The sequence below is a fragment of the Hoplias malabaricus genome, chromosome 10 (genome assembly GCF_029633855.1).
Source record: "Hoplias malabaricus isolate fHopMal1 chromosome 10, fHopMal1.hap1, whole genome shotgun sequence".
Taxonomy (NCBI): domain Eukaryota; kingdom Metazoa; phylum Chordata; class Actinopteri; order Characiformes; family Erythrinidae; genus Hoplias; species Hoplias malabaricus.
Window position 1 is genome coordinate 42,879,213 of NC_089809.1, and position 14,228 is coordinate 42,893,440.

The window sequence follows — 14,228 nt, forward strand, 5'->3', positions numbered from 1 at the left end:
GATAGAGTACCGTCTGTAATTGTAGAAATCCAGAGTGTTCTGTGTGGTCAGTGGAGCTGAGAGAATGGACACTAGGTGTAGAAACAATGTGGTGTGACACTGTGACACGTTAAATGTTGGTTACTTTCGCTGTGTTTTATAAAAACTACAGTTTGATCCTGAAGGGTGTCAAGAAATCCATACTGTGCCTGTGAATGTGAAACAGATTAAGAGTTAAAGCCTCTCAGATGGCGTTTTGTTTGTCAACACTGGGGAGATTGTAGTCAGATTGGCCATGCACGATCCCTTCTGTCACATGAGTGAGCAGGGCTTGTCCGTAACTGACCAGTCATGGCTCATAATTCATCTGGAGCTATTTGTAGAGCGAGCAGCCTGGTGAGTAATGACAGACACGACAAAAACAATCATGAGTGAATCATCTGCCTTATGCAGGCTAAGCCTGTGGACGTTTAGTCTACGTTTATCCCTGTGAAAGAGCAGTAGTAATGCCCCTCTTCTCCTGTACAACAGGGATTCAGCTGCAGCTCCTCTAAACCTGGCATGCAGTGCCCATGTGATTCCAGTAAAAATAGATTCTGCTCTGAGGCCCGGCTCAGATTGAGTATCAAAACAACAACTGAGACCGTGCTAGATGACAGAGAGGTGCGTGGGGCTGTGTAGGAAACTCCAGGTCATTTCAGCATAGCATTTACCCACTTAGCAACACGGTTTTTAAGACTGCAGAGAGAGAGAGAGGGAGAGAGTCTGAAGAATAAGAAAAGGCCAGAGTATCCTTGTTGTCATCTCTTGCCTCAAGTCCTCACCATGTCTCGAGGAAGCTTTGCCTTCACTCCGACAGCACTACGCTCTCTGGAACAGGACCGGGACCTGCTGGAGAGACGGCGCTATCAGAGGCAGCTGGTCGACCCTGTGGTCAGCGGCTACCTGCTCAGGAAAGAAGCCCGGGAGAAGACCAGGCTCCTGAGACAAAGCCGACCGCAGCCAACCGTCCCGAAGATCTGCCGTGACTTGTTGGTGCAGAACGCCCTGTACACGGGAAACACGGAGGCTGTGAAAGCGTTCTTCCCCAAAGGCTCAGTAGTCAACCTGGTCATCCAGCCTGAAGGTGGAGCCATGCGCTGGGTCTCCGACGGGAAGGTGAGAGGTAAGAGAGAGAGAGAGAGAGAGAGGGCCAGAGCCATGATGGGATTTTTAAAAATGAGTGACCCATATTTAAAGGTGCCACAGATACTTTCATCAGAGAGCTCTGTCTGTGTTATTGTAGTTCATCTACTTAGCCTCTAGAGGTCGCATCACACCCATAATATATTACAGCAGATTGAATTAGGTCGCTGTCAAAGAAAAAACTGTATCTCCATTTTGTGTTTTTCACTACATTTTACAACATCATTTGAACACAGCAGCTGTCCTTTACAGTGTGTGATAAATTCATGACGAATGGACCAATAGAAATGCTACAAATTTACGTTAATTAAAATAAATTTACATTGATTTCCATTGAGGTGAATTGGCGACTCAAAAGTGTCCGGAGGTGTGAATGTGTGAGTGTGTGTCGCCCTGTGAAGGACTGGCGCCTCCTCCAGGGTGTGTTCCTGCCTTGCGCCCAGTGATTCCAGGTAGGCTCTGGACCCCCCGCGACCCTAAAAAAATTGGATAAGCGGTTACAGATAATGGATGGATGGATGGATGGATGGATGAATTGGCGACTCAAAAGTGTCAGGAGGTGTGAATGTGTGAGTGTGTGTCGCCCTGTGAATGACTGGCGCCCCCTCCAGGGTGTGTTCCTGCCTTGCGCCCAGTGATTCCAGGTAGGCTCTGGACGCACCGTGACCCTGAACTGGATAAGGGTCACATACAATGAATGAATGAATGAATGAATGAATGAATGAATGATTTCCATTGAAATTTAAGAAGTTTTTTTCCCTTCTCCTATAAAGTTGTTATTTTGGGAGGTACATGTTTTTGATCGGACAGAGATGATATTTCTTTATTTTCCTCTTCTTTTTCTTTTTTTTAATTTTAATTTTATTTTAATGTGGATCAAACTTTTATTTGATGCACTCAGCCCTGATTTCCTCATACCTTCAACTGTGTATGTGTGTTTTTATTTGTGTTTTGTGTGTGTGTGTGTGTTGGGATATCTGTGTAATCTGGGGCTCCCCCTAGTGTACCTCCTTTATAAAACACTGTGCTGAAATAAATGTGGAGGGTCAGGGAGGGTGGTTGTTTCCTACCATTCTCAAATAAAGTTACATAGTGCACGTTCTGCAGTGCTGGGCCCAGAGTGGCAACAACAGAGGCTCTGTTCTCCCTGTTACAGGTCAGTGAAGTATCTCAGTTATTTCTGAAGCTGTTATTTTAAAATAAAAATATAATCGAATGCCTTTTTATGCCATAATATTCATTCATTCATTCATTCATTATCTGTAACCGCTTATCCAGTTCAGGGTCGCGGTTTCCATTATATTATTATACATATATTGTCATGGTGAATTTAATATAGCTTTTTCATAAAAAATATTTAAGTGCAAAAACAAAAAGATGAACTAAGTTTGATTAGAGAGTAATTTGGGGCTCAATGTGCTCAGCTCCTGTTTCTGATGTAGATTTACACTTCTTTACATTTTGTACTTCTCATTAATTAAAAGTATTTTGTACAGGTTTGATGTTGCACTGCTTCCAGACTCTGAATGTTAACATGTGCCACGAAATCAGGGTTTTTTCTTGTAAAATTTGAATTGTAGATGTATTTCACGTTACTTTCTCCACGCTGTGTGTGATTCCTTCGTAAGGATGTGTCTCGTTTTCCCGCATGTGAAACTGTTTTGTTTCACCACAGTTAGTCAGAATACTAACCGAAGAAGTGTGTGAAGCTGGCAACAGTCGTACACTCTTCGAGTGTATGGCATCCACATAGTACACCCTTCACAATAAAATATGTCCTTGTTCTATCAGAATCTGGAGAGTTGTAAAGAGGTTACAACCTGGAGGTGGCTATTGTTGGCCGTTTCTACACTTCTCTCAGTGATAGTCTCTGCACTGACCTCAGTGTGTTGTGCTGGTGTAGAGTGGATCAGACACAGCAGTGCTGCTGGAGTTTTTAAACCCCCCAGTGTCTGGACCGAGAACAGTCCACCGACCAAAAACATCCAGCCGACAGCGTCCTGTGTCACTGATGAAGGACTAGAGGACGAGCGACACACACTGTGCAGCGACAGATGAGCTACTGTCTCTGACTTTACATCTACAAGGTGGACCAACGAGGGAGGAGTGTCTCACAGAGTGGACAGAGAGTGGACACAGGGTTTAAAAACTCCAGCAGCACTGCTGTGTCTATGGGATAATTCTGTATTTTACAGGACAGATATAGTAGGATAATACAGGTGTAATATTTAGTCATGACTGTCAGAGCAGCCTGTGTGATGAAGCATTGAGTCTCCAAGGTTAATGAATGCAACAGTTTGATATGTAAGCAGACAAATTTCATCAGCTGCTGATGTTCAAAAACACCCCATGCCCCTACCGTATCCAAACGGTCATATAACACACAGCGTACCTTAAAATAGCCACATCCAGACAAACAGAGCTCAGAGTCTACAAACATTACCCAAGAGAAACAAGTGTCCACTGCTGGAGAAGGGCTCAGTGAAGGTTCCTGGAAGCAGAAGTTGGATCCCATCCAATCAGAAGCTTTATAAGATCCTATTGTTTGAAATGGCGCCAAAAATTAAGTTCAGAAAGCAGAAGAATTATCGTAACGACGTGATTGCAACAGCTCGAGCTTCAGGACACGTCCTTCAGTTCTGGAACGCCCTCTTGGTTGGGGATGAGGTCACTATGATCAGTATTGTTGATGACCCTGAGTATGTGCATCTTATGGATGCCATCTACGACACCAGTGACATAGAGGAGTGGAAGAACTTCAGGTTCAACTACAGAGGGTTGAGTATGTCACGTTTTTGTGTGATGTGTGGAATATGCAATAGATTTGACTACTAAGAACAGCCATAAAATTAAAAACATTGTCTTTTCTTGAAGTTGATGTTGGACGTAGGAGAAATGATCAGTGTAAGGATCTGAGGCACACACTGTGATGGTCATAATGTTTTGGTCAGAGCTCCAGGGCGTCTGTACGTCTGTAATTGTAGAACTACAGAGTGATCCGTGTAGTCAGTGGGGCTGAGAGAAAGGACAGTGGAATACAACCCCATTTCCGAATATGTTGGGAGGCAAAATGTAAATAAAAATAGAATGCAATGGTATTTCAAATGTTGAAATTTGAAAATGTTATTGTTTTCTGAAAAAAATATTTGCTCATTTTGAATGTGATACAAGCAACATGTTTTAAAAAACTGGGACAGGGAACAAAAGACAAAAGAAGTAAAACTGTGTAATGCTACAACAAAATAAATCAGTTAATAGGCAATCGGTCAGTGACATTACTGAGTTTAAAAAGAACATCTCAGAGGGGCAGCGATTCAGGAAGTAAAGTTTGGGAGGGGTTCACCACTCATGGGCAAACAGTGAAATAATTCATGGCTCATGAAAAAGTTTCAGAGAATCTGGAGAAATCTCTATGTACAAGGGACAAGACCGAAAAACAAGTATCTTGCTGGGACCTTTAGGCCCTCAGACGGCACTGAATTAGTGGAAGTCACTGCTTGGGCTGAGAAACATGTCCCAAAACCACTGTCTGTGAACACAGTTCATCACTGCAGCTACAAACACAAGTTAAAACTCAGAAATGCAAAGAATAAACCAGAAATAAAGAGACTTCAGAAACAGCGCCACATTTTCTGTGCCTGAGCTCATTTAAGATGGACTGAGGGGAAGTGGAAAAGTGTCCTGTGGTCCAACAAATAAAAATGTTTAATTGTTTTTTGAAATCATGGATGCTGCATCCAGGTTAAAAAGAGGAGAAGTACATTCCCTTTTGTTATAAGCACCAGCATCCATGCTGGTATGAGGGGACATTAATGCACATGGCATGGGTGACTAGCACATCTGTGAAGGCACCGTTAATGCTGAAAGATATATATTTGGATCAACATGCTGCCATCCAAACAGCGTCATTTTCTGGGAGGGAGAAGAGGCCAGTCCACATTCTGCATGGATTACAACAGCACGGCACCTTAGTAAAAGAGTCCGGGAGCTAAACTAGTCCAGACCTGTTACCCACTGGAAACAACTGCTGAATTTTGAAACAGAAAACACTATAACGGAGCCCCTGAACAGCTGAAATCCCATATCAAGCAAGAATTGGAAAACAGTTCACTTTCAAAACTACAGCGACTGGTCTCCTCAGTTCCCAAATGCTTACGGAGTGTTAAAAGAAAGGGCAATGAAGCAAAAAAAATTTTTTTTTACATTTTCTTATTTTTACCTTTAAAATGTTGTATTTGTAATTTTTTAAAAAAAGTTAAATATAGGATTTAAATTATTTGCACATCACTGCATTTAGTTTTAATTTCATTTTGCACAAGGTCCCAACTTTTTTGGAAATGGGATTGTAGAAACAATGAGTTTTAATGTTATGGCTGATCGGTGTATATCCAAAAGTTTGTAGACACATCTTCTAATTGTCTAAGTAGTGAGTTCAGCAATGGTCAAATGCATCTATTGCTAATACATCATTTGTATAGTGGCGTTATAAAAGCAGGGCTAAAATAAATGGGATGGTGTGGAGCAGCTGCTCATGAGCCTTAAGTTCCAGTTCACAAAGATGTGCATGGGCTACAGGGGTAATTCTCTGGAGTGAGGAGAACCATAAGAACTTCTTGTGGCCGAATACCATCAAATCCTCAAAACATTGTTCCAAAACTGGAGAAATATTGGGCGCTTGGGTGTGCTTCATTAAATCAGCAAGGATGGGATACATAATCAAATGCCTGCATGATCATTGTGCTATAAGGAGGAGGGGCTATAAAGGGGAGTGGCTACAAAGGGGGCTACAGAGAGCACCCAATAGGTGCATTGACCTGTGTTTATGCTAAAAACACCACAGTAATCCTGAACACTTGTTACCTTCTTCAGAATTGCTGATATGTTACAAAAACCCTAAGTGTTTCTGAATAACAGACCCTCATTTGTCCCTCTGTGCTCCAGGACTGTGGTCGTTGACCTACGAGCAGGAGCTGACCACTCCTCTGCACATTACAGCCGGCCGAGGCTTCACAGACTGCCTCAGGCACCTGCTGCTGAGAGGAGCCAATGTCGACTTTGCCCCGGGGGGCACCACAGCGCTGCATGAGGCCTGTGAAGAGTGCCAGCCAGACTGTGTCAAACTACTGCTGCAGTACGGAGCCAATGCCAACGCTGTCACTGAGGACGGACTCATGCCTCTGCACGTCTGCACAGATCTGGACTCTCTGGAGTAAGTACTAGTCTCCACAGAAACCTTTTCCAGGGATAATCTGGAGTAATGTGAAATAAAGGTTTACACTGTATGTAAAGTGGCACTGTGTGTACTGTGTGCGCTTTCCCAGGGTCCTATGTTCTCTAGTACTTACTCTGCATTTGCTAATGTAGGAAGTCCAAGTGGCTCTCTGTTTCCCAGTTCTACAGTGGAGAAAACACTCCCTAATCTTCCGATAATGTAAAACAACGAAAACGAAATCCGACCCACAGAGAACTCTGGTGTTTAGTAGTATGGCATACAACACTAAAGATTTCTGGGTATATTTGTGGATCAAACCAACCCAAACTAGAGTATCTACAGAACCACAGAGACTCCTTAATACTCTCTCATAGGCCAGATCTGACCCAGAACAGTCAGATAGAGCTGTCCCTTTTTTAGTGACCTTCAAAATCTATCCTCCCATCCATTATCCACCGCTTATCCGGGTCCAAGTCATGGGGGAAGCAGTCAGAGTAAAGAAACCCAGACCTCCCTCACCCCAGCCACTGCTTCCAGCTCCTCCGGGGGTATACCAAGGTGTTCCCAGGCCAGTCGAGACATGTAGTCTCTCCAGCGTGTTCTTGGTCTGCCCTGGGGCCTCCTCCCTGTTGGACATGCCCGGAACACCTCACCAGGAAGACATCAGGGAGGCATCCGGACTAGACGCCCAAACCACCTCAACTGGCTCCTCTCGATTTGCCAGTTTGCCTTGGGAGACCCTACCAGGGGCTATTGCCCACGACAACATAGCTCCTAGGCTCCCGCAGGCATGCAAACCCCTCCACCACGTTAAGTTGGTGATCCAGGGAGGGGCCTTTGAAATCTAATAAAACAATAACCCTGGTTTTGATGTGTGTATAAAGCTCTTTTAAGGCCTTTTTTTCAGTAAGAAATATTTATGAAAATTTTGAAATGAAAAGGGTCCTGAACATAATAGGAGGATTAATGTGTGTTAAATAAAATATGAACTGGAGCCTAGGACCCTGGAAAACAGGACACTGTGAACTTAGGGCCCTGGCAAGTTAGGAACATAAGACCCTAAGAACAAACACCCATGGGAACATAGGACCCAGTGTTAATTTGTAAAGGAATACATTGCCCAACAGAGTAGAATGCTTGGAAGCAGCTACATATGAGCTTAGGATCAGCATATCCAATGCCAAATGCAGGCTAGAGGATTATAAAACCCTTTATGATAAGTTGGCATAGCTTTTTTGATCTAAAACTAATTGTGGAACATCAGTACCTGGCCTCACTAATGCTCATGACTGAATGTAATAATCCAACATCTACTGCAAAACTCTCCAGAGGGTATAACTAAATACACCTTGTTTTTTTATCTGTCCTCTACCGTGGCACCTCTGCTCAGATCAGTTAGCCCTGTGTTTCTGATGGTTTTTCACAGATGTGCCAAACACCTGGTCCAGTTTGGTGCTGCCATCAACGGCCGCAGCCTGGATGAGAACAACACGCCGCTGCATGTGGCAGCACGCCATGGCCTGCCAGCCCACGTGGAGCTGTACCTGCGTCACGGAGCAGCGCTGGAGCGGCAGAACGACGAAGGCCTCACGGCGCTCAACTCTGCCTGCGCACAGCCGCAGGAGCTGCCCGCCCTGGAGCGCTACGGCCAGGTGTGCCAACTGCTGGTGGATGCAGGAGCAGACGTACAGACGGCAGATGCAGACAGGCAGACACCACTGCACATGGCCTGCAAGAACGCCAACCCAGACGTGGTGGACCTGCTGCTGCAAAGGGGTGCCTGTGTTAACACCATGGACTACGGCGGTGAGGCGCCCATGCATAACGTCCTGAAGATGGTGGCCTACAAATCTGAGCACCAGCCTGAGAGGATAGTACAGGCACTGCTTAACTATGGGTCCATCAGGGTCTGGCCAGGAGCGCTTGCAAAGGTATGTCTCTACAGCCTCTGGTTTCAAAGTGATGTGGAGTGTTGCTCGGTTCCTAGTGAGCTTCCTCATTAGATACTCCCTGCATATGCAGCGGCCTGAGGGTAGAGTTATACTTGCAGTTGGGCCAAGCGTTCAAGTTTACAACCCTCTGAGTTGTGAACATAACTGTACAAACTTGCCTATGTGCTATGCTTGTAACTGGAAGCTTCCACTAGAGGGTAGACCAGAGAAAGACAGCCATGGCCTAATAGTTAAAGAAGAGGGCTTAGGACTGAAAGGTTGTTGGTTCGATTCCTACGAGCATCTGGGGGCAGTCCTCCTCCTTCAAGCCGCGGCTGAGGGGCCCTTGAGCAAGGCACCAAACCCACAGATGCTCCCCAGGCGCCGGGGATGGCTGCCTGTCGATCTGGGTGTGTGTTCACAGCCCCTAGTGCACTAGTGTGTGTGTCTGTTCACTGCCACAAATGGGGTTAAATGATGAAGACACATTTCGATGTATGTTGTACACTGATAAATAATAGCACATTTACATCTACATTTTTACAGATAACTGCAGCTCTGACACAGCCTTCTTCAAACCTTTCTGCCACTGTGATGCTGTTGATCCCCTGCACTGCCCTCTACTGTTTACACATAGCATTTAAATTCTGAGGACATGCACAACCCAGAAATAAGAAATAAGAAGCGACCATCTGCCCTTAAATGTAAAATTTCTCAAACTCTAAAGGCAGAAACAACAGTAAACACGTTCTGCATTTTCAAAGCCTCAGTGCCTCAGAGTCTGAGGAATGTCCGATGCTCATAATAACTATAAAGTCCTTAAATGACAGACCCTAAAATATACAATCTACAAAAATACAGCTACCAAAAACTCTAGTAACCACTATAACAACACACCTGTAATACCATAGCAACCACATGGCAACACTCTCAGGTGAGCAATCACTGTATTTTTTCAGGGCATGCAATTTTCTACTTTTAAAATCTGTCACAATGTCTAAAATACTCAGCTTATAGGCCACACAGTCAAACCTCTAACACAAGACATGCCACAAAACGTCTCATTCTACACTGTGTTGCTATGTGGTCGGTAGGGTGCAGCTAGGCGATTGCTAAAGTATCTCATGTAGTTGCTTTTAAAATCTATCACTGAATAAAATTTAAAGCACCCCATTTATAAGCCAAGTTATCAAACAGAAATGAATTAAATACAACAAATATAATTTCTACTTCACCCTCCACTCTGCTTGTTTATGATTTATTGTTTAATTTTGCAGAGTGCCGGTTCTTTACGGCCTCAGAAAAAAAAAAAAGTTAATGGGCCTTCTTATACACTTTACCTTCAATTAATAAAAGCTGACAATGTAATTTGCTTCTTTACTCATTGTTTTTGTCTCAGCCATTTTGGAGCTTTAATGTAGGCTAATGGCTGACGCATTGTGTATTATTAAGTTTTTGTAACACAATCCACATGAGTTTTACAGGTCTGTTCTCTTATCCCCATCATATCTAGAGTCTTTGTTGGACCTTTAAGGAATCACCGGATGGTGCTCACAGTACAAGAGCAATGTGAAAATGCTTAGTATGTGCTCAGTAGTAAAACTGCCTGCAGCGGGTTTTAAAGGGACCCCAGAAAATTAGATTTCATGTTACAACTAGATAAAATATGAAGAACATGATTAAAATACAGTTATTTTAGGGATCTAAAAGTGCAGCTGAGAACTTGCTTTGCTTTGTCTGTAGCGCATTGTAACAAAATAAAACAGACCTCTACCAAAGGGAGTGATCTACAACCAAATGAATGTATGCTACAGCAGGTGTGACACAGATTTTCAGAAACGCTAGATTTTAAGGGAATTGTTGGTTCTGCCGTAAACACTCGGCTAAGTGTACGGCTCTCTCAGTACAGTACAGCCCGCGAATCCCACTTGTGCCAGATAAATTGCCTGAGTCTTAACGAGGCAAATGTTAATAGGAGATTAATTAGCGCTAATTGCAGAAGTTCTCGACAATCCCCCCGAGGGGGGCCCAATCTGTTCATCAAGCCAAGTGCTTAATTATTCTGCTCTGCGCTCCCCCAGAAATACGCCCTCCGACCTCTGCCCTTTCCAAAACAGGTGGGGACGTCGCTCCAGGTGGAAGCCGCCATGTTTGTCCTGATCCAGGAGCAGTTTCCCAAATCAGCGAGCTCCCTAACAGAAGCTAGAAATCCATTCTCAAACAACACATTATTAATAAGTAAAACTGGGCTTACATTAGCAAAATGCTTCATTCAAAATAGAGGGGGCAGCTATGATTTATATTAACGTGTGGACTTGTAGCCCACCAACCCACACACTGTGAAACAAGACCACCTGCTCTGTTTTCTGTGCACTGCCTAAGTCAGAACCATTCTGATTCTGCTCCGCTTCTGACATCAAGGGCAGAGACTTTAGAATGGCACCGCCCCCTCGTCTGAGTCTGTCCAATCACAGCGCTGGACCCACGTTTATGTGAGAGCATAAATATGAGGTTAAATGCAGCAAAACTGATGCAACGAGAAAACGAGGAAACGAGAACGGAGAAGAAAGAGAACAGAGTGAAAACGGCTAAAAACCAGAGCTTCTGCTCCTCGCTCCTCACTGCTGTGCGCTCGGGGTCGGGGTGAACAGCGAGCGGCTCATTATCATTTAAAGGAACAGGTGCTGAAAGCGGGCGTTCTGAACAGGGGCTGTTTACACAGGGGGAGAACACTGCTGTGGGGCTCGTGGGGTTTGGACCAAAGCGGGTCACAGACGTTTCATTAAGAAACAGAACTGTGTTCCACTGTGGAGACGAGGGGGAATGTCTCTTTTAATAGAATTCAGTGCAGGCATTAAAAATAAAGCATGATACGTGGCCAAACAAGGCAGCGTTATTCTGAATGTTGATTATAGTTTGTTGTTTATAGTATGCTTTTTTTTCCCGAGACCATGTACAAGCTACAATAATCAGAAGAGTGTTAGCACATTAAGCTAATTTACAAATGTAGTCCCTGGGATACTGGGTCAGCTCAAATGTGAAATTCCTTTTTTAAAATTAGATATAAACAATCTGTCACAGATGATTTACTTACTGTTCTCTTATCTCTGCCTGGCCCTGTGTAATCCATTCTTACTCCCATCAGCCAAAATATTAAAGCATCCACTCACTGTCCATTCTCTCAGCTCCACTGACCACACAGCAGCACTTTGTAGTTCTACAGTTACAGACTGTCTTCCATCTGTTGCTTTGCATACTTTGTATCCCCCCTCTCCCCCTGTTCCTCAGCGCTCAGGACCCCCACAGAGCAGGTGTGATGTGGTGGTGGATCATTCTCAGCGCTGCAGTGACACTGACGTGGTGGTGGTGTGTTAGTGTGTGTTGTGCTGGTGTAGAGTGGATCAGACACAGCAGTGCTGCTGGAGTTTTTAAACCCCTCAGTGTCTGGACCGAGAACAGTTCACCGACCAAAAACATCCAGCCGACAGCGTCCTGTGTCACTGATGAAGGACTAGAGGACGAGCGACACACACTGTGCAGCGACAGATGAGCTACTGTCTCTGACTCTACATCTACAAGGTGGACCAATGAGGGAGGAGCGTCTCACAGAGTGGACAGTTTATTGTTTAATGCGTATGTACGTCACTTTCAGGTGCTGAAGTATTGCTGCTTGTCCCCGCGCACAATAGAAGTGCTGCTGAACGCTTACGGCCACATCAAGGTCACAGACCAGTGGGTGGAGGCGGTTCCCCCCGAGGTGTTTCAGGTGAGAATACGACGCAAACATCTTAGAAATGATGTCACGTATCATGGATTCTAATTTAATTCATGTTTATTTATATATACAGTACCAGTCAAAAGTTTGGACACACCCACTCAGAGAGGGTTTCCGTTGTTTTTGGCCGTTTTCCACATGTTGTAAATGTACAGCACCAGTCAAATCTCATTCACTGGTTTGTCTTTGTTTTTCATTGTTTTCTCCGTTGTAAATGAATGTGGAGGACATTAAAACTATGAAGGGACACATATGGAGTGATGTAGTAAACAGAGAAGAAAGCAGACTATGTTTTATACTTTAGACTCTTCACAGTAGCCCCCTGTTGCTTTGACGACAGCTTCACACACTCTCTCCGTTCTCTCAGTCGGCTTCATGAGGTCCTATCTTTACACTTATATAGCGCCTTTCTAGACACCCAAGGACGCTTTACCATCCACACTGCTCAGAACACTCAATCCACACACACACTGGCGAGAAGCCAAACGCGCACAGCATACTCTCGACCAGGAACGACCATCCACCTGGAGGACTGCATCGGGCACTAGGATTTCACCCAGGACAGAGCGCCAATCCATATCTAAGCTCACACTCACACAGCAGGACAGTTATTGGACAGAAGCCTATTCACCTACCCTCCATGTTTTTGGACTGTGGGAGGAAACCGGAGCCCCCGGAGGAAACCCACGCAGACACAGGGAGAACATGGAAACTCCACCCAGTATGGGACTTGAACCCAAGATCCCAGCGCTGAGAGGCGAATGTGCTCACCACTAAGCCACCTGTCGTCACCGGGAACGGTTTTCAGTGAACAGCTGTGGCCTCGTCGAGAGTTAATCTGTAGAACCGCTCTCTTCTGAATGTGTCTGAGACTGTAACTGGGGCTGTACAGAGGTAGGGGCTGGTACACAGTTCTATACAGTGACTAGCTCTACTCCACCAATCACTGATGAGGAGGCGTGTCCAAACTTTTGACTGGTTCTGTAATTTAATTGTATCAGTGGCACATTATACGTCCAAAAGGTTGATACTTGGGCATCCAACGTTTCTTCTGAAACTACACTGCAGTAGAAGTTTCTACTCTTCTAAGAATGCTTTAGTCTGTGGAGGTTTGATTGCACTCAGCCTCAGGAACATCAGTGAGGTCCAGAGCTGATGCTGGAGCATTCGTCCTAGTCCTCAAACGTCACTCCAGCTCATCCCAAAAATATTCGATGGAGCTGTCTTTCAGAACACGGTGCTGAAGGTCTTCATACCCCTTTAGCCTATGCTTGGCAGTGGCCATGGTCACTTTAAGGTCATGTGCAGCTGCCACGGAACATCCTGTTACATTTCCTGCATTTCTATGTAGATTATTGTCTCTGTAGCTCCAAAACTTTCAGTGGAAGTCAGTGTAAAATGAGTTATTCCAAGTCGGTTTGGAGCATTTCTATTGGTCCATTTATCATTAACGTTTCACACAGTGTGGATAGCTGCTGTTAGCAAATGATGTAGGCAACTAAACATCCCCAAATATGGAGATGTGTGTTTCTCTTTGGACATTGACGTTATACAAGCTGTGTATGTAGCATCTTGTCAGTCTCTGTGTTTCAGCTGTGTCCTCTGTTTTGGATTCTCCCTGCAGACACACAGAGATTTCTACGAGTCCGTCTTTGCCTTGGCTCGTACCCCTCGCTCCCTGCAGCACCTGGCCCGCCACCAGCTCCGCACCTTTCTGGACAGCCGCGTGCCAAAAGTGGTCCCCAGACTGGGTCTGCCCACTTTCCTGAGGGATTACCTGATGCTGGGGTTCAGAGGCTATGTGCACTAGGAACTTGTTGAGCCACGTGGGACCTGAGTGCCGTCAGTGCCTGACATTAGTCACGGTTTGAAAGGTGGAGACGTTTGTCCTGTCTAATCCGAGGCCTTGGATGTCCACACTGTGCAAATCTTTCACCTCATTGGTTACATTAGCTCAAATCCTGATGTCCGTTTTCATAAAGATTCGATTTGATGGTTCTGAGATGATTGATTAGTGGACTGAAGAGAGCAGGAATTATTTTACATTGGATTTGCAAAAAGGAGCACTTAATTAACCCAACATTATTACAATCAATGATGACATTCCAAAATATACCGAATCGACACCTTCACCATGAAGCGTCAG

At 44.7% G+C, this 14,228-nt stretch overlaps 1 protein-coding gene across 1 annotated transcript; it reads left to right on the top strand.

Annotated features, from left to right (window-relative positions):
* The first annotated feature begins 804 nt into the window (after positions 1-804).
* On the top strand, positions 805-13,892 carry asb10 (ankyrin repeat and SOCS box containing 10). Its single transcript, XM_066682607.1, has 5 exons — positions 805-1,144; positions 6,106-6,373; positions 7,803-8,307; positions 11,960-12,073; positions 13,707-13,892. The coding sequence occupies exons 1-5, from the start codon at positions 805-807 to the stop codon at positions 13,890-13,892; spliced, it is 1,413 nt and encodes a 470-aa protein (XP_066538704.1).
* Positions 13,893-14,228: the final 336 nt, after the last annotated feature.

Excerpts from the sequence above, each read along its gene's own strand:
- asb10 (XM_066682607.1), top strand. The coding sequence starts at position 805 with ATGTCTCGAGGAAGCTTTGCCTTCACTCCGACAGCACTACGCTCTCTG. Across the intron at positions 1,145-6,105 it reads CTCCGACGGGAAGGTGAGAG|GACTGTGGTCGTTGACCTAC; the intron begins GTAAGAGAGAGA and ends TCTGTGCTCCAG. Across the intron at positions 12,074-13,706 it reads TTCCCCCCGAGGTGTTTCAG|ACACACAGAGATTTCTACGA; the intron begins GTGAGAATACGA and ends TTCTCCCTGCAG.